The sequence below is a fragment of the Alosa sapidissima genome, chromosome 14 (assembly GCF_018492685.1).
Source record: "Alosa sapidissima isolate fAloSap1 chromosome 14, fAloSap1.pri, whole genome shotgun sequence".
Taxonomy (NCBI): Eukaryota; Metazoa; Chordata; class Actinopteri; order Clupeiformes; family Clupeidae; genus Alosa; species Alosa sapidissima.
In genome coordinates this window covers 4,886,619-4,914,549 of record NC_055970.1, presented here as the reverse complement: position 1 = coordinate 4,914,549, position 27,931 = coordinate 4,886,619, and the positions used below count along the sequence as shown (strand labels likewise).

The 27,931-nt window shown below is 43.6% G+C and overlaps 2 protein-coding genes across 12 annotated transcripts in view; one reads left to right on the top strand and one right to left on the bottom strand.

The window, feature by feature from the left end:
- The window catches only part of myo9aa (myosin IXAa), a 100,836-nt gene extending 82,788 nt beyond the window's left edge, over positions 1–18,048 (bottom strand). For 6 of the 11 annotated variants that reach the window (XM_042060963.1, XM_042060965.1, XM_042060971.1 and 3 more), the window contains exon 1: positions 2,638–3,765. In XM_042060963.1, the coding sequence (XP_041916897.1) occupies positions 2,638–2,669 (32 nt within the window). In that variant the 5' untranslated portion in view covers positions 2,670–3,765. Of the gene's footprint in view, positions 1–128; positions 392–2,637; positions 3,766–17,676 lie in introns of those variants that run through there. The other 5 variants (XM_042060966.1, XM_042060972.1, XM_042060973.1 and 2 more) reach the window with 3 other exon arrangements.
- A 140-nt stretch (positions 18,049–18,188) lies between these two features.
- senp8 (SUMO peptidase family member, NEDD8 specific) lies at positions 18,189–20,239 on the top strand. The gene is made up of 2 exons (XM_042062386.1): positions 18,189–18,321; positions 18,877–20,239. Exon 2 carries the CDS (start codon positions 18,896–18,898, stop codon positions 19,535–19,537), a length of 642 nt encoding a protein of 213 aa, XP_041918320.1. The 5' UTR covers positions 18,189–18,321; positions 18,877–18,895; the 3' UTR covers positions 19,538–20,239.
- Positions 20,240–27,931: the final 7,692 nt, after the last annotated feature.

Sequence of the window (27,931 nt, the reverse complement as noted above, 5' to 3'; positions counted from 1 at the left end):
CACAAGGGTATTAGGTGGCGCATGGCGCACTTTGCCGAGCTATCTGAGGATTTGGGTACCTCGGTGTAGCAGATGGTCAGGGCACTACTTAAAGGATAGGAGAAGATTTGCAGGAAGATTCCACTCACAGCACCAATGTGGTTTCCCCCTGTTTTCCACATCAGGACAGGCAACTAACTAATGGCCACAGCCGCTCCTTCAGCCAACACACAGCTTTTAACGGCAATCTATTCTGGAAAATCAATACTGTCGACTGTACTGCATGCCACCTGAAATTACAATATTATGAGGTAAACATCTCTGTCATTATATAATATGCGCTACAGTTTTATGTGTCGTAGTAGCCACATTTTGTACCCAGGATATGATTTGTCAACATTCTGAATGTACTTGCTGGACTATTTTCACTTTCTTTTCAAGTTATCTGTGTTTATCTTTGTATCATGTTGAAAGAATGTGTTGTGTCCTGACGTCACGGACATAAAAGAGAAGCAGCGGCTATCAGTCTGTGCTTTTGTCCTTGGAGGGACACATATTTGAAACAGCAAGTCATGCAGCCAGAGGACACAAAGAGCCGGTCCTTTCATCTGTAGAGAGCAGGGGTCTGCGGAGCCGATAAAGCAGCACTTATGCCCCACAGCAGTGACATGGTGGCAACGCCTACTGCCCTCTCCGTGTCCTGCCAAAAATCACTCATCTCTCAAATACGGGTGACACTCAGAGCACGGCAGAGAGTCGCGACCCAGGGCACCACTCCAGTCCATTCAAAAGCAACAGACCACAGCGGTTCCTGAGAGTCGCCGGACTAGGTCATGAAGGGACGGGCTCTTGTAGTATTTGCTGTGAAATTATTTCAGCTATTTCAGCAGCCTATTCAGTCCTGTTTTACAGCTTACAAATGAATTTGCGGAACACAAGTACACCTTCTAAGGGCTTTTGAATTGGGACGTGGGCCAGAGACAAGTTTATGTAAGAGAAGAGAGTCATGATTCACAGATTTGACATTAATCCCTAATTTGAATTAGAGATTACGTGGAGAATGGACAGCCTAAAATGGGTTCCTTTTCTGCAGTGGTGCAATATTTTTTCCCTCATTCTCTCTGTCGGTCTGTGTCTCCCTGTCTGTGTCTTCCCAAGATGAGCGAGTCAGGGGGGGGGGCGGCCGGGGGACGACCTGTAGTTCGACACTAAACAGACAGCAGATTACAGGGCTGACGGAACGCTGAGAGAAAACAACTGCAAACTGAACACGTCCACTGCCACTGAGTCCTGGTTTATTGTTCCTGGTAATTACAATAGATATATGATTACACAGAGAACTTACAACTTTCAAAAGCCCAGCAAGCAAGCCAAGCTGCGGTGAAATATCCAGCTGTCAAAAACCAGCCCAGCGAATAGTGATTACTTGGGGGGTGGGGGTGGGGGTGGTGGCTCTCGAGTCTGAGTGAGGACTCCACTTTCTGCATGAGCAGTACTGAGGGAGCCTTAGTGCTCTGGGTTTATCACTAGCAAATGATTCTGGAGCCGATAACAGAAATCACCAGGGAGCCAGAAGAACATGAACCCCTCCCCCTGCATTACGCCATCAAAGAAGTGAAATTATGCCCGTTATTGGGATTTAATGCTCATCTCATGCAGACACTGCAAAAGGACTCTTAGCCACCTCAAGGGGACTAAACCTTTGAGAGAGTGAGGTAAGCGTGACATCATGAGGAATAAGATTTATTCAGGAAAAGACAAAGAGAGCATCTCAGTGAACTCTTTTGACTGAGCAAAGTCAGACCAAGGCCATTGGCAAAACTGAACAGACAGAGACGATGCTCTTGATGTTTGCAATTGCGGTTACCTCACCAGAGGTAACTCTGGACATGAACCCCTCTTTCCCTCTCTCACACACACACACACAAACATGCAGACACACGCAGACACACAGTAACACACACACACACACACACACAAAGAGGGAGGAGATAAAGCAGGCCCTGGGCCGGGGGGGGAGAGCTGAGCTGATAATGAAGCCTGTGGCAGCTGGACGTCTGATTGATCTCTGGGGCAGAGAGGAGGCAGAAGCCCACAAGCACTCTGTCTGCTCAGGCACCAACACGCTCGGCCGCGGACGGCCACTGCACTTCTGGCTCTGTCTAAAACACTAAAAAAAAACAACACACACACACACACACAAACACACACAAACACAGAAACACAGAAACACAGAAACACCTCCAGCTGGCAGTTGACCAGGGCCTGTGCAGAAGTTGAAGCAACAAGTTTCTAAAGATCACGTCCAAACACAAGACAAGTGCAAGTGTAGTGTCATTTTAAAAGGTCAACCATCCTTTCTGCAGGCAATGCTTATATGATGTCTACCGTGGATATTTTCTTCTTTATACTGCATGTCTGTTATCAACCGACAGTCTCTGCACTTGTGTAGTCTCTGTTTGCTGAGAGACTAGACCTATTACAGAAAAGCTAACTTTAAAGAATGTCATATACACTGCACACACTACTTTCAATTCAGCACTAAAAAAAAAAAAAAGAGATTCTTTTTTAGCCAGTGATTTGAGTTATTGAACTAAATTTTTGTTTGTTCAGCCACATAAAAGAGACAAATTTTCCTTGAGTACAGCTTTAACTTACCTCACCGTTTGTAGTGTATCAACACGGACCATGGACCACAGCACTTATTATTAGGTCTTGATAATAGAAAACTGAAGCAACTTCCTTGTGTTTGTCTTACTTAATAAGTAAAAACATCAATAAAAAATGTTTCGTCTAAATTGTTCTGGGCAATGTTACGTCAGGAATGCACAAAGTAATGACCAAAAAAAGCAGCCCTTGTGAGCCCTGTGGGCTGAAAGAATCCATTAGACGGGACGGGTCACAGGGTATACGCAGAGAACTGCAGTCATTGGCTTCCAAAGCATGTTCCTCCACCAGGCTTCATCTGGCTGCCAGAGAGGAACAGGACACAGCCACAGCACACACAGCTCAAACTCCGCAGCAAAGCAACGGTCAGCAACGCTGGACCCACAGCTCAAACTCCATGACAAACGGTCAAGAACACTTGACTCACACTTCAAACCTCACGTCAAAGTTAACGGACATGACACGCAGGACAGTTCAAATCTCTGCATATGGTCACTTCCCCGAGAGGCGCCTCTAGCAGCCTACATCCCCGAGCCGTGAGTAATCCAACCAGGAGTGGCACATACTGACGACAAGGAGCTGGTCTCGAGCCAATCACAAACAGGTGCCGCTGCGAGAGGGGGTGAGAAATGGGAGCACTAGGAGCAGGCTGCACTGACGCTACCTTCCCCTTCCAGAGGTAACACAGAGAGTGTCCTTTTCAGAGGCGCTGCTCTGAACTTCTATTTCCTGTGCCTCGGCTGTGACATCTCAATCCACGAGCGAACGGCCCCACAAAAAAATGTCCATTCTGCCTGCTGGCCCGGCCTCGTACGTGTGGCAGATGTGGCATAAAAACTGCCCCCACACCCCTTCAAACTACCCACAACCCCAGCAGCAGCTCCCTCAGGCAAATCAGATCCGTTCCTCTGCGAGCTCTCTGCCACAGACCCCCTGCTCGTTTCCAGTCCCCTGTGGTGAAGTGGACACACGCTCCGCTCTCCTCTGGTCACTTCCTCTGCCTTTCCTTCTTCAACAGTTCTCTCTCTCTCTCTCTCTCTCTCTATCTCTCTCTCTCTCTCTCTCTGTCACAGTCACACTCACACACACACACTTACTGACTCTCCGCACTTTGTGCTCTCCCAGCCTGAGCGAATGACAAGGAAGTGGCGGTATGTGAGAGGTTTGGCAGCTGGAGGGTGGAGGCAAAAAGCACGGATGGGAGGGGGGAGGTTGGTGGCAGGCAGGGGGGGGGGGGGGGGGGGGGGTTGCTGCAGTTTCCTGAAATCTGATCACGGGGAAGGAGGAAACAAGGGAAGGAACAGAGAGGTAGATACATACAGTACATAGATAGATAACAGATACAGAGAGATAGAGAGAGAGGGAGAGAGAGAGAGGAGGGGGAGAGAGAGAGATTAAAACAGAGAAAACTAAATGAGAAAGAAAAGCAAATGGAAATAGAGAGGGGAGAGGACTGTTGTACACAAACAGTGACATAACACATGACTAGCCTGGAGGGAAAGAGAGGGAGAGAGAGAACGATAGGAAAAAGAGAGAGAAGAAGAGAGCGAGAGGGGAGGAGGAGCAGGAGTGGGGAGGGAGGATTCCTGAGGTCTGCGCACAGTCAGTCAGCAGGCTGTCAGAGGAGCCATGGGGAGGGATGGAAAGCTGCAGCCTCCCACTCCTCTCGCCAGGGCCCCCGTCACTCTTCAAAGCCTCCCCGCACTCCCCCACTCCGTTTCAGCTGGCTAGGGTTACAGCCTGCGCCACACTCCGCTCACTGTACGCACAAAAAAAAAACAGAACTCTCACAGCGGACCGAGCGCAAGTGGGCTACCGAGCGGCCGTGGAAATTTTAGCAGTCATGGAAATCATGGAGGCCTATGCTGAATCATCAGCATGTTTCAGTGGAAATGACCAGGCCTGTGAGTCAACCTGCAGGGTTAGATCATCCAAGACGGCTGGTATGCCACCAGGAAAGTGAACTGCAAGGCAAAAACTGACTTGACAAGATTTTACAAAGAAAATGGCAACAGGGCTTGGCACTGCCATCAGCTATCAGCTACCAGCTATCAGGCTACTTTGCCTCCAGTGTCACAAAGGGAGACCGCATGTCAAAAGAACTAAAAATGGCTTTATTCAGATGTAGGTTCACCAGACCCCTGAGCCCGTATCTAAAGGGAGCACTCGAACGTGCCCCTCCCTGTCCAAAGACATTAGCCAGCTCTGACACGGCCCTGCTGGATTCACTTCACAGGCCTGGCCCTGGTGCTCAATCATGTCCTTGTAGTGCAGCTCGCACTGGGCACAGGCATCAGAGGAGAAGGGAGTGCAGTGCACGCTAAAGAGGGTCATTAAGGACAATGGCAAACGCTCTCACCGATGGCTCAGTGTCCCTGCCCTCCTGTTTATTTTTTCACCCATATTATGTTACATTACAACGCTACGAGCCACACAGAGAGTTTGCTAATGTCAACAGACGTACTAACTCAGCTGCCCTGGAAGGAAAAATAACAAAAATTAAACCTGCGACCACTTTGGGCTGAAGATGAAATATGGAAAGAGTGACGCTCTGATGACAGGGATGAAACGTAACGAGAGCAGTGAAGCTCTCTGATTAATTAGAACACCACATGTTGTGGGCGCAATAGCCATCTGCACGAAAATACAACATGTGGTCTTCATCTGGGATTGGGACAAAACAAAAAAGCCGCACTCATTTGCCCATTAATCAAGTAACCGCCCCCTCCCTCCAACACTCTAGGTATACATCTCAAAATAACATGTTGAAAAATAATAAAATGTAAAACATTTTGACTGGGAGACAGATTTGCTTAGAGAGGATTTATCTCTGTAGCAAAAGCAACTGAACTCAACTGTATGAAATGTTTGCATTCAAATTCACAGTTAGCGTGACCTGGAAGTGTAGCCAAAAACTGCATTTCTCTTGGCATCATAAATGGCTGTTGACAGAACAGATGGAGGTCAAACAAACAGCACATGTCTGTCCGAGGTACCTCTGGAACAGATGTAGGCGAGATGCTGTTGATATTGCAAACAATGTTGTGCTCATGCGAATGTGTGTGTGTGTGTGTGTGTGTGTGTTGCAGCCCTTTGTGTCGATATTTGAGGGCAAGTGAGAGACAAAGAGCCATGATAACCTTGGCAGAAGAGAGCGAACAATATGGGAATGACTAAGCAATAATCAACAGCCTCGCTCGCTACGAGAATCTCCCTCCTGAGAGGGGAGGCCATATTTTATTTATTAACCAAGTCGCACTTAGCCCTTGCAGCTGGCCAGGGTAAGGCTAGGCTGACTGGATGTCAACAAAACAGCCAACTCTCATATTATGATAACACGTTTATTACTGTAGATCATACAGCCGCTCAAGCTAGAGCCGTGCAGGTGACTGATTGTAATGTGCTGTGTGCATTCACAGTAGCAACATGGCTTTACACTGCCATGTTCAGAGAGGAGATGCTGCATATCAATATGGCAATAAGAAACTTGATATTTAGTTCCCTATTAGCTCACAGCTACAGTATCTAAGCCCTGGCACCAGTTCAAGCACACATCACAGCTCTCTCGGGTGTAATTAAAGATGACCTCAGGGTGTGCTGGATGAAGCCCCCTCTCTCTCTCTCTGACACATAAGTGTGCGCGCGCACACACACGCACACGCACGTCCCAGAACGAGACACAACTGCTTCGTCTCCCACTCCGTTCCACTCCCTCACACAGCATTCCGTCTATTCCGGGAAACACACACGTGTGTGTGTGTGTGTGTGTGTGTGTGTGTGTGTGTGTGTGTGTGTGTGTGTGTGTGTGCGTAATGCACGCCTCTGACAGGTGTCGCGGCGTGCATGCCGATGTGGGCAAAAACACAGGCCTGTGTGTTCTCTCCCCCCATGGTGGCGAGGAGCAGGGCAGGGTCACACCGTGAGACTTCTAAATGAGAAGTCTGTCTCTGCAGATGCTGCAGGCCGAGAGAGAGGGAGGGGGAGAGGGAGGGAAGGAGAGAGAGAGAGAGGGAGGGGGAGAGGGAGGGAAGGAGAGAGAGAGAGAGGGAGGGAGGGAGAGAGAGGGAGGGGGAGAGGGAGGGAAGGAGAGAGAGAGAGAGAGAGAGAAAACTTCTAGCCTAAATGAGAAGTCTGTTGCAAAAGCTGCATCATTTTAGCTGCTTGAGGAGAGAGAGACAGAGAGAGAGAGAGAGGGAGGGAAGGAGAGAGAGAGAGAGAGAGAAAACTTCTAGCCTAAATGAGAAGTCTGTTGCAAAAGCTGCATCATTTTAGCTGCTTGAGGAGAGAGAGACAGAGAGAGAGAGAGACAGAGAGAGAGAGAGAGAGAGAGAGAGAGAGAGAGAGAGAGAGAGAGAGAGAGGAGAGTAGCACTCCTGCTGTGATGCTGACTCCGGTGCATTTTAAAAATTCACATAACTGCATATTTTGACACTCCATGCCTTCCTTCCTCGCAGCATTCCCACACATCCCAAGCATGAATCTGCAGAACACCAAAGCTTGACAGATAATACAATAGCTCTAACTAGGCTAAGGCAACAAGTGCAACTTGGGTGTAATCCAAGGCGGCAAGCTCTTCAAAGAACAAGGCCGCGCGATAATTGAGAGCTCACTGTCTAGGTCTTATTATTCATGCCTGATCATAGACTCATTAGTATTCGTCACAGATGAAGCCTGGGCTAGTCCCGGAACATTCCCTAGCCTGAACACCAGACAACGTCCTCAGGTTTAAAATCAAGGCACGGTAGACTTAACTTTAGCCTGGCCTGTCAATTTTTGACATTTTTCGCTTCACGGAAATATCCCAGTGAAACAAAAAAAAAATAGTAGTTTTTCTTTCATTAGGAAAAACCGAAGTAGTATTTTTGAACATGCCATGTTAAATCATAAAAGTAGTAGAAATATAGAAATAAAGTCTGTGTGTCATCACCCGTAGGCAGCCCTGCCTAAACAGGCATATTTATGGCCTCATAAACAGGGACCCTTTGGAAGGGAGAGACATCCTGATTCTGACAAGTTAAGACAGAGGGGAGCTGTAAACGAAAAGATAAAAGTTCACACAACAAAAAAGTAGCGCACATCAATGAGCGACTGCATTCCTACCATCTCTAGTTTCCTTGTGATGGCTGTAAAGTTGCCAAAAAGGAAGAGGCAGCCGTCGTTTTTATCAGTCTGTCCAGTCGATTTCTGATTTTTCTGATTGATCAGTGATCGGGGCAGTGATAGGAGGTGAAATGTCTCTTCAGGTTTGGACAGGAATGTTTAGTTTAGAAATTACTACTACATTTCAAGGAAAATCTTTTGTACCGGTAATATCATAACAACTGAAAGTCATTCTTTGAGGCCACCAAAGACGGCACCTACATTTGATTACCCCATCTTATAGGATGACTTAAGGAAGTCTTAATCATCTACAGGAGTAGAATATAACCGTTATTAATGGGTGTTTAAGAACTCATCTCTTTGTGTGCGACCTTGGACTTCCACAACATGTAATGTTACAAAATGGCAGTGACACACATGTTATCTGCCACACTGTTAAGTTGTTCCAAGCATTCACAACATTTTACAACAACACACAGTATCATGTGCGTGCTCAATCTGACTAGAGGTATGAGGAAGCTGTACTGAGAACTCTGCGGGTAAGAATCACGACCCACTAGAATACAATTGAACTGTAGATTACTGGCTGAAACTAGGAGCTGAAGGAAATCTCTCACTTCTGATATGTGGGACATGGTCCTTCTCCATCATCAGAGTTCCCTATGATCTTGGGAAGATGAAAGGTGCTGGAGGATTAATATGAGCAGGGTGAGGGATCTGCTCAAACGATCCCTTGCTTTGCTTGCTTTTTGAAATTAAACAGCATACTGTCAATGCAGCAGTTAAATCAACTGTTCCATCATCACAGAACACTGACAAAGGTTTGATTTTAGTTTTAAGTTTTTTTTTTTTTTTTTTTTAAGAACGTTTTTTTTTAGATAGACCCAGAAATAACCCTTTTCTGCCTATTAATCTGAACAATATGAACAATATTTGTATCTGACTACTCTCCAGAAAGAAATCTGGTCCCGAGGTGGTAAATTTCCACCAATGGCCCCCATCTTTATATATGTCACTCATTACCTGTTCCCCTACTCATATACACTGAAGCAGGAACTGACTCATAGCTGAAAGGTCAATACTGCTCCTGTAATATCACCCAAGTTGCACTTCCGAAGGCCACACATAAAAGACTTACTTACTCTGGACTTCTCTGTGGTAATTTACAGAATTAAGAAGGATTTTGTAAATTAGTATCACAGACAGTACATTGTCTGAGGTCAGGCTACACATGGAGAAACCAGTAAGTCCTCCAAAGCAATTCCAGGAAGCACTGAGACAATACATTCAGAGTACAGCTTCAGTCCATCCCAGGCTGTATCAAACTCATCAGGGGAGATATTCCACAACACTGAGCTTAAAACACTGACAAATTAGTCAGCCCCAAATCTGGAAAGAACATTTTGATGATCACTCATAAAAACGCTGAAGTAGTTATATGCAAAGATTTCTGATAATATTTACACTAGGTGTCAGGAAATTCAGCACATGCGGCCAAGTCAGACGGAAGTTAGCAAGACCTGCTGCTGACATCACTCACAGAAGGTCAACTGAAAGAGAAAGAGGCAGAAAAGGATAGAGGGGTGATCAGAGAAGACGAGAGGTCAACCGGAGACCTAAACAGACGGCACTTCAACACAGTTGGACAGCCAAGGTCTCCTACCGCTTCTTTCTGAGGCACACCCTCTCCCAGGACAATGACCCCAAAAATAGGAGAAACAGGAAGAGAGGACTCAAAGACTTCCGCCACACTACAAAGCAAGACTCTGGTAGTAAATTTCACTTTTAGTCTACATGCGCAAATGTTTCCTTGATCATGTGCACTTTGCCCTTACATCTTAATCACAACTTCCCAAAGCAGACTTTGCTTTAAGTATTAGTGTTGAAAATCAACACTGATTATGCAATATTTGAAGAGTTAGGTTCCAAATCGCTATATCCTCCATTTCAATGAATTTTCATAAATAATTTTTTTACATTTTGTTTTCCAGGTAGTTTCAGTGCAACTGTAATTGGGTTACTGTTTGATTTATCTGTATTCAATCAAAATAGCAAAACTGCAATTTTATTGATATTACCTGAAATACACAATTAAATAGCATGACTAATGTTTTTAAAAATAAAGATATAGCGTTTTTGAAACAAACTCTTCATTTATTTATCAACTTACTTAATGAACTATGCCATATTGGAAAACCGCTTTAATGCCAATTTAATCTATTGGAGACTATCGCAGACCATTCTTTAGATAATGTTTCAACAAGTACAGAGATGAGGCTTTGAGAGGCTCCAGACACCTTCCAGTTCTAAACAGAACTACTATGTGCTGCCAAGACTTCCTGTGAAGAAAATTCCAGGGAATCAAGATGAATAGACAAACAACTGCCAATGGACTCCTACCATGTGCATGAAAGCTTTCCCAGACGAATCCTTATGTTCCCATGATGATAAAACAGAAAATGTACATTAAAAACAACTTCAAGAAATAGCAACTTCCACGCAAACATTCAGGAGATAGATTGAAAGTCAAATCACATCATTCTCTCTAACACAGAGCCATGTTAAAGGAGTACCTAGCTAACAAATTACACACAAAGCATTTTTCCTCCCAGTGTTTTTCACTCTGGTCAGATAAGATGCAGGTTCTCTATTAAAGCATGTGGGATAGGGTACAGAGTTGCACGCTTCACCTGAATCTGTCAGAGGCATTCTAATGATAGATGGATGTTGCTGACCTCACACCATGGGAGCGGCTAACCTGAAACAGCAAAACAAGGCCACCAGAACTGGACAGGCCTCGCGGGCCTCTTTGTGCTAGTATTCACCATCTGAAAACAGCAGAGAGCTAACGGTGCAGCAGCACATCATTTCACAAAAGGCTGTCTGCCATTATGGACCTGGTCTTGGAGCAAATGTACAGTACCAACAATTTCTATCTGATCACTGAGGAAAATGGGGCAACAAGAACAGAGAGAGAAGAAATGCCTGTACATAACTGAGGTGTATATCTTATTATAGTTGAAGCCTAGAACTCCCCATTATTAAAAAGTGTTGAGATACGAGTCATTTTCAAATGCAAGCCTCTAATGGGAAATTTACAGAACTGGCAGTGCTAGTACTGGCAGCCATCGAGGAACAGTAAGCAGCCAGTATGTTCATGCCATGTCGACTTGTTGAGGGAGTTCTTCATGGCACCCGAGCGAGATAAAGGAGAGAGAAAGATGACGGCTGGAGGGAGGTTAGGGGGGGCTATCAGTAACCTGGATTATCCACACCCCATTTCCCACTGAATCCAGGCCATTAAGAAGAGCTGCAAGACTTAGCAGGGCCTGGCCTGGGGGCACAGAGTGGCAGAGGAGGAGGGCATGAGCATCCAGGAGCCGATGCTCTCTTCTCCAGACACACTGTCTGGAGGACCAAGACACACACAGACACACACACAGAGCAGATGCTGAGAGACTCAAGTCCTTGTTAAGTCTCCATTGCTGATGCTCAGTCATAATTGCTTTTCAGAGAGGAGATCTGAGAATGTAGGGGGTGGGGGGAGCAGGGTAACCAAATCCCTTGTTGATTATTACATCTAATGGGCCTGAAGGCTGTCAGAGGCAGAAAGGGGTTTGAGTTCAATATTTCTGCTCCGAGGATCAGAGGGAGAAAAAAACTGCATGGGGGGGGAGGGAGACCGAGGTCCATGGTGAGAGAAAGACATTTACCAGGGCTAAACCATGATCGATGTTGAAAAAGACCTGCGTGGAAAAATCCTAATTTTGTCAGGATTCCATGCCAGAGCCAATAGTATTTAGTGCTGAGGATTTATTTCCAACAGGTATGGGCCAATAACAGGAAGCCACTCCTGCCCCCCACCACCCAAACCCCCTTTACATGTCTGTCGGGTGATTCTTTTTGATGGGCATTAATTCTAAAGCTGATCATACACACAACTGGATTAGATCTCCCAAAGCTAAATACCTGGGATAAAGAATGGGACAGCTAAGGTCTACAGCCAATGTGGCCTAAGCACAGTGTGTTGTGGTGTTTCACAGTCTACACTAGCATAGAATGAAACAGTTGCAGAGGGGAAATATGGAAGGTATTTTAGAATGTGCTATTGGCCTCACCAAAAACGGCACACTGCAGTCAAAGGCCAAGCCCAGCTACACCAAATGGTGCATAACTAACAGTTTTCGTGGGGCTGCAACCTCCCCATATCCCAGATGCTATTCACATGTGCATGATGTCACATTTTCTCTCTCTCTCTCTCACAGAGACACTACTCACAGACAAACTCATACACACCCAAAGCTTTACAAAAAAAAATAAAAAATACATTCCGTTCATACATCTGAAAGGAGTGAGAACATCTACTTGATGCACCTCCAAAGTAAATTGTAAATCACAGGGTTCTATTTTAAGGCCAAGCATCCCTCACACCACTGGGATGACCTAACGTCTGACCACAGAGGAGCACAAGATGAATGTGGCAAGCTGGGCTCTTAAAGGGACACCAACGAGCCTCTAGCCCGGTCAAGCTGGGCTCTTAAAGGGACGCCAACGAGCCTCTAGCCCGGTCAAGAACACACCAAGTCCAACAACACAGGAGCACAATAAGTGATGGCAAGCCAAAAGAAGAAGTACAGCCTTCCAGTTCTATATACATGTCATCAATTCACAGTGTATATCACACCTCAGTATACGTCACAGAGAGCAGCGGACACACGGGAGAAATTTACAAGAATAACACAGTCAGCTTCTCCAATGACAATACAGGAGGAGCGCATAAGGGATGGGCGATAAAACAATTTGAGCTGCTATATGTTTTTCTAGGCAGCACTGCAGGAATCAGCCAGCTCACAAGGAGTCTAGTAGTCTCCCCTGTCTATCTAACGGCCATTCCTCGAAGAGGGATCATTCAGTATCATGACTGCTAAATGAAAATGTGATTCACTTCAACAAAAAGGGGGTCATCGAGAGTCACTGAGGTAAAATCAGAACAGCAAATGGACACACATTTCATTTTCCCCCCACACAATGTGCAGACATCCGTGCAAGCAGTATCTTTGCTCCCTGTAAATCCCATGACCTCAGTATGGCTGAGACAGTTATAGCAGCAGGAGAAATATAACAACCTGCCCTTTGGTCCTCCAACAGCCTCAAAGCTTCTCTCCAGCTTTCCACTGATGCGATGACACAACAATGTGAAGCTTGACGTGACGGCCATCTCCAAAGACCAAAGTCTAGGCTAGAAAAGACTGCAACTGCCAAAAACCCTTTGTGTTTCCCGTCCGAATCTCCTTGACGAGGGTTGAATATAAACCTATAGTGCTAGACCTATATGATTCATTCATTTTCATTCAGATGAATTTCAATGATGTAAATAAAAGCTCTCACCTCTTGAATTAATAACAATAACAATGAGAACTGATTCATTCAGAATGTAGGCGTACATTCCTTTCATGAGGAAGATGAAACGGTCACGGCTTATCAGAGGACTTACGATGAAAGTGGTAAACAAACGGCCACTCGTCTAGGCAACCACACACAGACGAACATAAAGACCTCCCGGCAAAGTGAGCAGAGACTGGAGGTATACCTAAGGACCACTCGCACACAACACTTGGCTAATGTTCAAAACTGAGGCTAGACTACACACAAATAAATAACAACAAAACAAAGAGGGTGAAACAAAGAGGCCTACTACACTCAATACTGTGTGGTCAAATGAGAGACATCAGCTGTTTGCTTTTTATAATTATAAACAGGGAATAGGCTAATAATATGTATGATACATATTCTTATCGCCATTTTTGTCCTGACAGTACATATGACTGGATTTTTCAAAACACAGAACCACATGCCTGGGGATTATCCAGTGCCCCTGACTGCCTGACATATGGCCACTAGGAGCTGAAGAAGAAAACACCACAGCTGTGTCCACACATAGCTTAAGCGCTTTCGACCGGAGTGATGAATTTACATGAGGCGCACAACACACAAAGATCCGCCACCACACCGCCACTACGTCCTCTAGTCTGGCAGATCAAGATATGTGAATCAACATGGCTAAATGAGGCTCTCTCAGTGGGCCTTGGAGACGGGTAGCCAGCGGGCTGGAGTCCACTAAATGAATCAGATAGTGACCGCCTGTCTGTCTAATGGAGAAATGGTCTCCTGACAGTCCACAAAGCCTCGCGCATTTGAGATTCTCACTCTTGTGTGAACTGTGACACGAGTCTATTTGCCAACTGAAACAGGAAATGGAAAAATCTAACTGGAATCTTATCAAATAAAACAGATGGATGTTAATACAGCAAAGGCCAATAAGTTCAGCCTAAAAATGTGAAACAACACAGACAAAAAATGGGTGTGGATAGTAGATAGGACAACCTTTAAAACACTGAATGGCACCTTTCATTTGCCATATACTAAAGCAAATATGTAGCCTAATTTTTAAAGTGGGTTTATTGACATAAACAAATGCTAATCTGTGAAAATACAGACAATAAGTGCACTCAGCTGATAAATTTTGAATAATGGGTGACAATGAATTGGCATTCAATTATGTGCGTAGCATCCAATTATGTGTGGCATTCAATAAATTGTTCTGGTTAACAAGGTGGAATGTTGAATGGTCACAAAATCAAAACAAAAGTTCATAGAATCACTGGCACTTCACTTTGGAAGAATCTGGCTACTTATTTATTAATTTTATCACACTATGTGTATATTTTTCTCCAGACACAGGAAACAAATGTGTTAGTCTATGGATGGCCATTGACTTGGGCCAGCAGAAGAAGAATCAGTGTGTTTCAACTATTTTAAGCTTCATGACCCATGAAACTTCCACTACAGCTGTCTGTCCTTCATCACCACCACTCTGACATCCCCGATCCACTTTCCAACATGCCCGACAAGACTCCCAAAAGATGGTCATTATTTCATTTTCCTAAATATTTATGATTTCCCACAGATTTATCTTAATGGTAGTCTCCACACTTCAGGTGACCTCCTGCTAATAGTTTATGTTCCGAGAATACTACATCAAACTTATTATGGTTGTTTTCCAGCTGACTTTCCCCACATCCTCCCTGGGTTTCCTGTGATTGTTCACACACTGAACTGTTTCATGACAGAATTTCTAAACAAAATGGATTCTGTTATGAGGTCAGATCATGCCATTTCTACACATGCAAGGGGGGGGGGGGTGTCTGAACCAAAGTGACTGTCAAATGAAATGACAGATTTCTCATCAAATCCCTCTAGCTGCTACAAAAATCCAGGTAGCTATCTGAAAATCGTTTCCACCAACACACTGAAGTCGTCCATCCCAGATTCATTCAAGAGCAATGCAAATTGATGTTTACAACAGTAAACAACTTCCCAAAACAATGACTCCTGAAGATGAAGCTAATTGCACCCATCTGCTACTCTAATAAAATCCTCCTGCTCCAAACAAACTATTGTTTCTGCGCATCCAGCACAAAACAACTCCACCGCCTGATTTTCCATGTTGGCCATGGCAACAGCCAAACTCTGTGATACGCTACCTCCACAGGCAGGGAAGAGAAAACAACACACACAAACACATCTCATACTTTCATTATATAGCAAGCTGACCCACCACAAACTACACAGGCTTCATGACCGCACCGTGAGGCCAACTGCTTTTCAAAAGCAGGGAGACCATGTGAGGCAACACATGACCAAACACAGTAGCCTTTACACTATTCAACCGAGGAAGGCTTTGCCATGAGCATTGGTGTCAATGCCTTTGATCTTTGTTTGCTGGCCTCACTGTCATTTGTATGATTCACAAAAAGCCTCGCCTAACTCCGAGTGCTGCCTTATTGTAAGCCACGCACATTACATAATGTCCAAAGATGTCCAAGGTGGGGAGCGTTACGCTATATCTTTGATTGTGGATCAGTATGAAGTAAGGGATAATTCTGAGAAATGTTATAGCACTTTCACTGCGAGTTTCCTGTGCCTGTACTGATATGAACTCACTTATTCCCGGGAAGAGTTCACAGCTGTGGATGAACTGTTGTGCATGGATGATCACACAGTCATCCTCTGCACTGGAGAGCAGCGTATTTTTAGTGCACGGTTAATAATTCATATCCAATGCTTTCGGTTGTGTGGGAATTTTGTATCAAACAACAGCAGATTCTTCTGCAATATAATGGTATCTGGACAACACGGTTTTAAAAATACAACAGAGCCATAGTGTTCTCCATTGCAGTAGCTCACGTCATCAGAACATAAGCCTGGGAATGACAGGTTTTTGCCAGCTTGGTGCCACTGCATAAAAAAAAAAAAAACATTTCTGTTTTTTGACTATATGGACAGACATTTCACAATACAGTTGTGGAGAGCTGTGGAGCAGTTGCCTATAGTAGATCAATGTCAATGAGTCCACATCATTCTCCCTGTTACTCTCTTTCAGGTTTCTATCATGGGTCCATCGTGTAACATTCAAGGGATACGATTGTGTGCTTTGAGCTTCTTCTTGCATTTGACAGGTCAGTCCTACTCCCCACCCCTTCCGATATTTAAACCATCACTCTTACAAAAACAGATTCACCCTCTGCGAGTTTGTTTTTGTACTAAACACTTGATGCCCGTGGTATTCAGCCTTCGTTTCTCTGATGATATTTTTAGAGGAAAATGACATCCTATTCTTATGCACAAACATCTTTGGAAGAGTCCAACCAAACAATAACACTACAAGCATGTTTGAAAAATAGCCAGGCATCATTCAGCAATTTCATCACATACCTCATTCATGGCATTAAAGTAAGGCAGCTGAGCTGGGACATTTTAGTGTCAGGTATTACCACCACAGGCAGTTGCTTGTCTCATACAAGACCTTGGCCCAGCTCTGCGGTGCTACTCTCCCAACAGCTGAGCGAGGACCTCTCACATTCCCCTGGACAGGCCCTCTGGTCACCTGTGCTGGGTTGTGGGAGAGGTTTCTCACGACACATCTTAAAAATATCATTCTGGCTGGTTGCATGGCCTACACACACACACTCTCAACAGTTAGCTGACTGCTTGTGGCATGTGCACATGAGCCCAACCCACAGAAGCAAGGAAACTGCAAAGTAAGAGACTTTCCACTTTAACTGATTAATTATTTACTATCCAACAATAAGAGTCGTCGCCTTTGGGTTAAGTGTCATAAAACACTGTGTATGATCAAAGGTTTTTTAAACATCCATGTGAAACAATTGTCATGTAAGTCCTGACCCAAACACCTACTGTGATCACAAATCAGGCCTGTCATGGTGGACAACATAGAGCCAGCTCTCGCCCATAGCAGCAAATGCAAAACACCGATCTCAACTGCTTCTCAGTCTTAAACGCCGTTCAGTGGGGACAAACAAAACAATTCACTCCTGCGCGTTTCTGAGGGGGGGAAAGCTGCCCGTGTCCCCTGTTAATAATACATGCAGACATCTTCCCCACCCGAGACATCTGTCGCAACACTACCACGCCACACGGCCTCAGTTTAAAGTTACTTTGCCATTTCGTTAATACGCTTGGGATAATTGTAGCTCTTTGATTAACGTTATATACCGAGGAAAACCAGACAATACTGTTTCTGGTGGAGACATTACACGTCAACAGACCAGCTTGTCCTGAGCGAGTGCTGGTGACAAAGCACAAATAAGCTACAATTACTGGACAATTGTTTCCTATAATGTTTTTCTCCACCAAAACAATCTCTATTGCACGGTTTAACAAAGAAGGAACAGAACGATGACAGCATCGCTTGTCCCCATAGCCTACGAGATGAATGGAATTTCTAAAGTCATCATCGTTTACACAGAGCAGCATAACGTTAGGTCTGAAGAATGATGGACGGTATATTATTAAATTTAACGAAGTGGTGGCTTGAAATGACGTTGCAAGTAAATGACAGACTCTTACCTTTTTATTTGACCAGTGACAGAATTCAGTTGCCTGAGCGCTGACAATATAACGATAGGTAGGCTCTTTTTGGACGGTCAAATCTGCTCGCATACAAGTACTGCTTTCAAGTCCCCCGTGTAATTCCTCTGAGTGTGTGCTTGTCTTTTCAAATCACTCTTGTCCACAAATTCCTCCTAGCAAAAACCTTAACATACGTGGTGACTCTTAGAACACATCTGCAAAATGTCCTTGTCTTTAAAACATTAAAAAAAACAGTCCCTTTTCCCTGCGTGTCGCTCGATGTAAATCAGCCTTTTTTCTCTCTCTCTCTCTCTCCTTTTTTCTGATAATCAGTGCTGCGTCTCACACTAGCGCAGTCTCGTCGTGCACGCTCCCGCATAAGCTTTTCGATGCAATCCGGGGCGGACTAAGAGGAGGGGTGGGAGGGGCCATCTTCAAGGAAACCCCACGCGATTGGTTGAAAAGAAACACTCAGCGAATCATCAACGACGATGGTGGGATGTTGTCTCTCTTTCTTGTCGCAAAGCCTTCACTTATTTCTGCAGGCCTACGAAGTCAGTTTACGTTAGTCGGGTTGTTGTGCTCCAAAAGAAGTGCGATGTCGTTATGATATCATAACATAACAGATGCATATGGTGAACGGTAAGACGACTAGTGTATTCGCAATGAGTGATGTTGTCTTTTCTACTGACTTAACTTGTAATTGGCATGATGACATTTCAGTGTTTTTACGTATATGTTTCTAAATGGTTAACAATTCCACTTCTCACACGCAATTCAGTATAGTAGTAAGTAACAGGCTATTATGTAGAGTCGTTTTCCTGTCAAACTTTCCATGAACTTGTTTAGATTTCGGCTAACCAAAATTACGATGACACATTTGGTTGTGGTTTACGGTGACAATCAAAAACATCTGAAGTTGCAGTGTCAGCTAAGTTAGGCTACTTTTCTAGCCTCTTTCACTGACGCAGAGCTGCTGTAAATCAAATGTTAGCCTACAACATGGAATATGGACAATAACTTAACTGAGGTTAAACAAGTTATAGATAAGATCCAGAGACGTAAACATTGTATGTTTTGCAGACAAACTTAAAATAGACTACCCAAAATGTTGTTACTTTGCCTGCTTAATTTAAATAATAGTGATTCATGACATTTGAACTTTGTCCATTTTTTTTAATTTTTTTTTTATCCCAGCTCTTTATGGCCTCTGACCATGGACCCAGTGGTGCTGAGCTACCAAGACAGCCTTCTGAGGCGCTCTGATGTGGCCTTGCTAGAGGGCCCGCACTGGCTCAATGATCAGGTGATTGGGTTTGTCTTTGAGTACTTTGCTGCCGAGCGCTTCAAAGACCTCAGCAGGTCTGTGTGCTTTATCAGCCCCGAGGTTACGCAATTCATCAAATGTGCATCTTGCCAAGAGGAGCTGGCCCTTTTCCTGGAGCCACTGCAGCTAGCGACCCGTCGTTGGGTGTTCTTGGCTGTCAACGACAACTCCAATCAGACGGCTGGTGGGTCACATTGGAGCCTCCTACTGTATCACCACGACAATAGCCTCTTCTCCCACTACGACTCGCAGAGTGGGGGCAACTCGCTTCATGCGCGCCGAATTGCCTCCAAACTGGAAGCTTTTCTGGACGGCAAAGGCAAAAAAGTGTCCTTTGCAGAGGAGGCCGCTCCTAGACAGCAGAATAGCTATGACTGTGGTATGTATGTCATTTGCAATGCTGAGGCGCTGTGTGAGAGTGCAGAGTTTGGAGGGAACCCACGCCTCCAGAGCCACACCATCACCCCAGACTACATCACCAGGAAGAGGGCAGAGTGGTGTAGACTGATCCAGAGACTTGCCAAAAATTGACGTGCCTGCATAGGAGTTAGGTGATTGATTGCCCAGCTCCAGTTCTATCTTAAACCGCTTTGTGTTGCAAGGTCACTTCTGACTTGTCAGAAGCAGAGTCTTCCAGAGGTGCCCTTAAAAAGAATGGTGGGAGCACAGGTTGTAGAACTCTGCCAGAGCTGGGCCTGCATTAAACCTGATCTCACTAGTCTTCATAGCCAGCATGCACTTCCATCAGCAGAGTTATGGGACTCCCACAAGTCATCTCAACTGCCAAATCACATGAGCAGATGTAGTAATTGAATGACACATCCAAGCCAAGTGTAAGATTTAATTTTCAGCGTGAGCGTATTTTGAAATATTTACTCCTTTTATCATCAAAGGGATCTAAATAAATAAATTCAAACCGCATGAATTACGAATGAAGCCTAATATATAGTTACTGGCCTCATATGAACATGCTTGTTGGTTTGTTTGTTTGCCCAGACGAAATAGCGTCTTTTACTTATTTGATATCAAAGGCCTAGCTGAGACCGTGAATGTCATATAAGATGGAAGAGGTTTAATGTAATGATGCAGTGACTCTCCATTTATGGTTCTCCTGTCTTTACCGAATGTCATGCTTGTTTACAACTTTGTTTTTCCCTCAGGGTTGTGTTAAGTGAATGGATTGAAAAAGAATGTGTTATGTATCCATATAATAAAAATACACAGAAATAATAATTGTTGTTATTAATTAATTATTTATTAACTATTATTAATCGTTGTTATTACGGTTTGTTCAAGGTGAATATTCACTGTATTGTAGTGGGCAAAGATGTGGCAGCACTACCGTGTGCGGATGAGATTGTAGTGAAGTAGTTCACCCCATAACACAGTAGTTTGTGAATGGATAATGTTTGATTCTGTCATTATCATTCTGAAATTAGGTAATTCTACCTCCCTTTTCCTGAAGGCCGTTATGAATTCATGCCTGCAGTGTATTTGATTATTAATTCCTCCCTGTGTATTTGATTGTTTAGTTTAGCCCCTCTTCAGTTGGGCGTAAGCACGGGAGTCATGTTAATAAATGGCATTTCACAGAGATTGTGCAGTGTATGGGACATGGGACTTGCCTTTAAACTTGAGATATTTGTGTCTACCTCCATTACGCTGGGTTAACTCGCCACAATATGCTGAATGTAGCCGTAAATACTAGAGGTTGGAGGAAAAAATCAATACAGTATAATATTTCAGCATAATATTTTGTGATGATGTGGCACCATGTATTGAGATATTTATGTATTTAATTAATATAATTTATACTTTTGTTGTACATTTACATTTTATAGCAGTGCTTCAAAAAAAATATGGGATAGACTTCTTTATGCTTCTTTCTTTTCATGCATCACAAAGGAGAGAAGGAGAACGATTTAACTTTGCCAAGATGGCTGCAGAGACTCCATACATACAGTGCATACAGAAAGTATTCACAGCATTTCACTTGAGATGCTTCTACAACTTGATTGGAGTCCATCTGTGCCTAAATTAATTCACTGGACATTATTAGCACACATCTGACCTGCGAGACAGGGTTGTGTGAAGACACATCTGGGGAAGGATACAATAACTTTTCTGCAGCATTGAAAGTGCCCAAGAGCAGCCTCCATCATTCTCAAATGGATAAGTTTGGAACAACCAACAGTCTTTCTAGATCTGGCCGCTCAGCCAAACTGAGTAATCTGGGACGAAGGGCCTTGGTCAGACAAGTAACCAAGGACCCAGTAGTCACTATGAATGAGATCTAGAGTTCCTTTGAGAGGATGAGAGAAACGTAAAGACGAACAAACATCAGTGCAGCTCAGTGCCTGGTTTCTTCCACACACACTGTTGGGAATTGTGGTCAAATAGTTCAGTCCATCAGACCAGATGATTTTACTTGTCATGGTCTGAGAGTTGTTCAGGTGCTTTTTGGGAAACTCCTGTTTCCGGCAAAAAATGGCTTCCATCAGGCAACTCTATAAGGCCTGATTGGTGGAGTGCTGCACTGATGTTTGTCCTTCTTTACGCTTTATGTATTCCAGACTTTCAATACTTTGGATCGTGAAACATAAAGAATTACAATAATATAATATTTTGGCCTAAATATGGTGATGGGATCATACTGTCACATCTGTTTAAATTCAACCCCAATACTAATTTTAGGGCTGTGATATATCTTCTCATAATTTCCTTTTTGTTGCTAATACTGTTGAAGGTCAGTACTCTGTGCTGTCTTTGCTAACTCAAATAAGAAAAGATCTTGATCAGCTTTTTATCCTAAGTGTTTTTGTTGAAAATGCTTGTGTAACTGCGTTGTGTTTGACTGCCCGCTTGGTTCAGTCCTGCACCTGCCTGGGCTCGATCCCACAACTTGCGGCACCTCAGATTGGGATGGAGCTTGCTATCAAGGGAGGTAAATACCCATGGGTGCTAGCATCTCTTACCATCAAGAGGTACAGCTACCCTTGTCTTGCATTCACTACGTTACTGGCCACAGATGTTGTTTCAGAAGATGGAACTGGCTCTTCTTCACCTGTCATTAATAATGGCATCTAAAAGTATGTGGATGACTTCTCTTACCAGAGAAAATAGATTTGCACAGTTATAAGGAATAATATATTCCACTTATTCCAATAAACTTGTGTATATATGCTGTTCATGATTTAATGTGGCATAGTATTAACCTTTAAACACTGTTTGTTGCTACCCCCCTTAATTTACTGTTCGCGGTCAAATTTGACCGAACAGTTTTAACTGCTCTTAAATACCAATACCATGACAAAAATTATTATTTAATAGAACATTATTGTAAACAGACACTTATAAGATCATTAACATCTACATCACGTGTGTTTGTGTGTGTGGGTGTGTCTTTCTGCGCGTGAATGTGTGCGGACACTGGTGGTTCACATGCACAGTGGCAACATGACAACATGAACGGACAACATGAACTGTGTGTGTGTGTGAGTGTGTGAGAGAGAGAAAGAGAGAGAGAGAGAGAGTGGGTGTACGTGTGTGTGTGTCTGTTTGTGTGTCTGTTTGTGTGGGTGTGAGTGTTTCCGTGTGTGAAAATGCATGTGTGTGCAAACATTGGTGGTTTTCCTGCACATGTGGCAACAACAACTGTGTGTGTGTGTGTATGTGTCTGTTTGTGTGTGTGTGTGTGGTGTGGTGTGTGTGTGATGTGTGTGTGTTTCTGTGTGTGCGTGCATGCCTGTGTGTGCAAACATTGGTGGTTTACATACACAAGTGGCAACATGACAACATGAACTGTGTGTGAGTGTGTGTGAGTGTGTGTGTGTTATGTGTGTGTGAGTGGGTGTACATGTGTGTGTGTGTGTGTCTGTTTATGTGTGTGTGGGTGGGTTTCTGTTCACCCCTATTCACGTATGTGTGTAAATGCCTATGTGTGCGGACAAGTGGCAACATGACAACATGAACTGACAACATGTACTGAGTGTGTGTGTGTGTGTGTGTCTGTGTCTGTGAGTGGGTGTACATGTGTGAGTACTGTATGCGTGTCTGTTTGTGTGTGTGTGTGGGTGTGTGTGCTTCTGTGTGTGCATGCATGCATGTGTGTGGGAACATTGGTGGTAAGTTGTAGGAGTGTGTGTAAGGAGATATCTTTTATCTCCTGGATGAAATGTATACTTTTTCCCATTCATTTCCTATGGCGGTCATTTTTGACCGTAAACAAAAAAAGTGTTTCTACGTTGAATAAATCACTCAAAATTTAAAGAAAGTAGTCAAAATAAATTCTATGTGTTCAAAAGCCTTTTGATCTTGAGGCAATCTGATGAAAAATGTCATATTTATGGTACAGGGAATGAGTAAATCGGTAATTTTTGAGCGGAACAGTGTTAGAAGATTAAATGATGCAGTGGAGTGGAACTGCAAAGTTGAACTGTGTATAAGGGCAATTCTGTTCACACTTTATTTTTGGCTGCGCATCATGGTGTGAGTTTTGGATGTCACTACAACATATGTACAATGTTCAGTCCCTCTATAATGCAGGCATTTCAAACGCAGGTTCACTAAATAGACCAAGTTGTTTTGGCACGTCTATATGCACATTTTGAAATGATTCTGAACCTTTCCAGCCAAAATATGGATTAAATTAATGGCTCCACCAAATCGGACTAAAGTCAAAGTCTGATGCATTTCAGTGGCTGTTCCAAACTCTTTTTTCACAGATGCACTTTGGCGCCTGCCAGGAAAAACAACACTCCATACTGTGATAGCAGAACACAGGAGTATCATAGTTATGACAAAATCAAAAAATCCCACATCTTACGTCACTCAAGGGGTGTGGCTGTCTGTGAGGCCAACACTGGACACCAGCAATTCATATTTTTGGCACTAAAAGCCCTTCTTATTCCCCCCCCCCCCCCAAAACAAATCATGGGTTACTATGGGTGTAACTAACAGACAGTTTAGAGGTCACAACCTTTCTCCTTAAATGTATTCACAGGAATACAACAAAGTGCTTTAAGGTTAGTATAAGCACATTATCGGACAGAAAAAAAGAAGATATACATATTATATTTAGGAAGAGGACTAGATTTAGGTGAAAGCTTAAGTAAAGCTAAACTATCAACCAAAAGCTGTTCAAACGAGACATGTTTATCTGTTTCCAAGGCACCTCAGACTGATTGTGCCTGGCATATGCTAACTAATACATTTGCCCTGCTTATTCTATGATCTTTATTTGCAAAAGCTGTGTGTAATTACAGCAGTAAAATTATAGTGTTTGTGGAATGTCTTCCAAGAACCAGAGCTCTCCTACAGGACCTTCAGGTGTTTCACATTATCTGTTTTCAAAGGGGAGCTGGCCCCATTCTTAACTTAAAACTTGAGCCCCCTTTCACACTACCCCCGCCCCCCCCCCCCCCCCATCCATCCCAGCAGCCAAACTTGTGTGAATGAGTAAATGTTGTGAAAAACATTTCAAAGTCTTGCGTGACGTTTTACTGGTTGACATTTATGACTAGTCTGCACACTGGTGCTTTGGCGGTAGTGTTATTTTCTATTTTGCTTCGAGGGAGGCTTGTCAGGTTTTTAACCTGAGGTCATATGAAAAGCAACCACAGACATTCGAAACCATTTTAAACTCAATTATTTTGTCTCCTTAAGGAAGTATTTGACACTGTAACTGAAGCAAAAAACTCTACATCCTTTTGATTGAAACTATAATTCTTTCATGCTGACATTTGTAATGGTGGACAAAATAACAATCCCACGTGATGGCAAAATATCTCAAACAACCATTGCTATAGACTGCCCTCAGTGTACCCCTTTCACTATGAATTTACAGACTGAACAAAATACTTCTTGTGAAACTGAAGAGTTTGGTTCCAAAACACTATATTCTCCATTTTAATGAATTTTCATAAATATTTATTTTCACATTTTGTTTTCCACGTAATTTCAGTAGAACTGTAGTTGGGTATTGTTGTTTGATTTATCTTTACTCAATCAAAAAAATACAACTGCAATTTTATTGACAATACACAATTAAATTACATGACTTTTTAATGTTTTTTAAAAAGGAAGATATAGCGTATTGGAACCAAACTTTTCATATACTTGCAGAATTTTAGGTTGTGGTAAATAAATGGTTATCATTGTTTCCTCCCTCTGCAGCAATGCTCTAAACCGTTTCTGTGACAGACCGGCGAGTATGTATGAAATGTGTGACAGAGGAGTCCCTGTCACATAGGGAGGGGCACAGTCTGTTCCAGCAGGGTGATAAACATTAACAAGCTGCCCGCCCCTGCCAGCTAACACTTCCTATATGGTGTTGCAGCACGACAGTCACACTTATTTTTCAGAGTGGTTACACAAAGGGAGTGACTGTCAATTAGAGTTGGGTGGATTTTTACCCTAAGGCACATCCTCTGACTTGTAGTAGTCTCTGGATCACATATGAAATGGAATGTGGAAAGAACAAACTGTGTTTGTCATCTTCAGACAGAACGTTGAGTAAATACCAATGTTTTGCAGTCTGCGGACAAAATGGCATATTCTTGGCTTCACTTGTAATAATCACTAGACAGTGACAGTTTCATTACTGTTTATATGACTGTTTCCTATACACAATTTCACTGTTCATAAAGCCTGGTCACTAAGAGGATATTTGTCTCTTTTGTTAACACTTGAATGTGTATTCCTATAATTTGTAATGATATGACCTGTGGTCACATGCAAAAGGAGAACTGCAGTACCTTGGTTTAATAACACAGTGTGTGTGTGATCCACAGAGCAGTCTGGAGCTCTCCTGGGGCGCTGCTACATCTGAGAGCCTGGCCTGGTCTCTGGGCTCCGTGCTCCAGGGCTAGATGGGCCTTGTGACGTGCTCCTGCACATCAGCCCCTCTCTTAAGGGTCAGCTGCTCCACAGACCCCTCTCTGCAACATGGCAATTAACAGCATTCCTCAAACAGCCCCCAGCGAATCAAGTAGTAGCCAGTTTAACATCTTGCAGACCTGAAAAACATGAACTCAACACCCCCCCCCCCCCCCCCTCTCTCTCTTCAAAATGCTGATTTAAATAAATAATGCATCATAGATGAAGGACAACACAAGGAATGAATAACATGAGAACAACATGGACCTGGGATGGAAGTGACTAAAGCATCACAGGGCGTGTTTTTGAAGAATGGATGGCAAGGTGGATAGAGAGAGGTATGGCTCCACCCTGTGTCCATAAAGGGAACTACAGTCTTTGATAAAGGAAAACACATGGGACTGCCAGGCAAAAACAATTTCACAAAGGTCTACAGGAAACAGATTTTCAAATATCAGACATTACTACAGAATGAATGATATACAGAAAAACAAAATTTTTTTTTTGATTTTCTGTCTCTCTCTCTAAAAGGAATAAAAAAAACAGTATAAGAATTGTTTTGTTCTCTCTATTTTGGATTCCCAACCACACTGTTCAGCTGCTCTTCCTAGATGGAGCTGAGGGACGTTTGTCAGAGGCTCTGCGCAGTAAGTCATCTGGAAACTGATCTCAATTAAGGCACTATGCACAGTGTCTAGCAGCTGAGCCCCCAGTCCCAGATGAGAGTTGTCATCCCCCTACACAGTCAGTCATACTATCAGAGCCAGTAAAGGACATCAAATACTGACCTCTAAAGACATCATCATGACTGAAAGCAGAGTGAGAACATTACTTCCAGGAAGGCTTATATATATTTGTTTTTCAACACCACTTTCATAAACAGCCAATAAATTGAGAATGTTATTTTGCCATTGTATCACTGAAATATTTTTTGCTTAGCCAGATGGGCTGTTGTCATGACGAAAACATGAATGTTATGAGATATCTACATCCCCATTGTTCCTGAGAAACACAATATTTCCCTAAGCTGTCAGCCAAGCAGCCCTTAAGTGTTAGTCTAGGGTTTGACATGAATTATTCATTTACCTTAAAAGACATTACAAAACCTCTCTACACCAGGGAGAGAGGATGCTAAACAGTGAGGAGAGTGCATCTGTGCTCGGGACTAGCATGAAAGAGCTGAAGTGGTGCTCACCAGAGGACCGTGTATAGTATAAGTATAAATACTCTTTTGATCCTGTGAGGTAAATTTGGTCTCTGCATTTATCCCAATCCGTGAATTAGTGAAATACACTCAGCACACAGTGAACACACAGTGAGGTGAAGCACACACTAATCCCGGTGCAGTGAGCTGCCTGCAACAACAGCGGCGTTCGGGGAGCAGTGAGGGGTTAGGTGCCTTGCTCAAGGGCCCTTCAGCCGTGCCTACTGGTCGGGGTTCGAACTGGCAACCCTCCGGTCACAAGTCCGAAGCGCTAACCAGTAGGCCACAGTGTTGCTGTCAGTTTCTTGGTGTTTTGTCTCTCTTCCTTTAGATGGATGTCTCTCTCTCTCTGTGTGTATGTGTGCTTGTAAAGTGTGGTATGCTGCAGTGGTACAGCAGAACTGCCATAAATGGCTGATAAGCGGATCGCTGCGCATATGGAACCCATTCAGAGGCTCGTAGCCCCAGGGCTCTCAGCCTTCACGTGTGGATGCACTGCACTGTCGCTCTCATGTCGTCTCTGGAGACTATCAATACACAACGGTAAAGTAAAGACAAAGACAAACTGCTCCCCCACATACATGAGCACAGATGCATGCACGCACACACACACACACATACATGAGCACAGATGCATGCACGCACACACACATACATGAGCACAGATGCACACACACACACACATAGAGGCACCTCACTCTATATAATCAGCCAACTATGTATTCTGTTAAAAATGTAGCACTAGTGTCAACAGACTTGGACAGCACTGGAGTTGATGGTAAAACTTTATTTGATGTTTATGACTCTTTATAAGCACTGATCTAAAAAATGATCACTACATTTCT

What these genes read in the sequence shown, in the direction of transcription:
- senp8 (XM_042062386.1), top strand. Translation starts at nt 18,896, where the DNA reads ATGGACCCAGTGGTGCTGAGCTACCAAGACAGCCTTCTGAGGCGCTCT.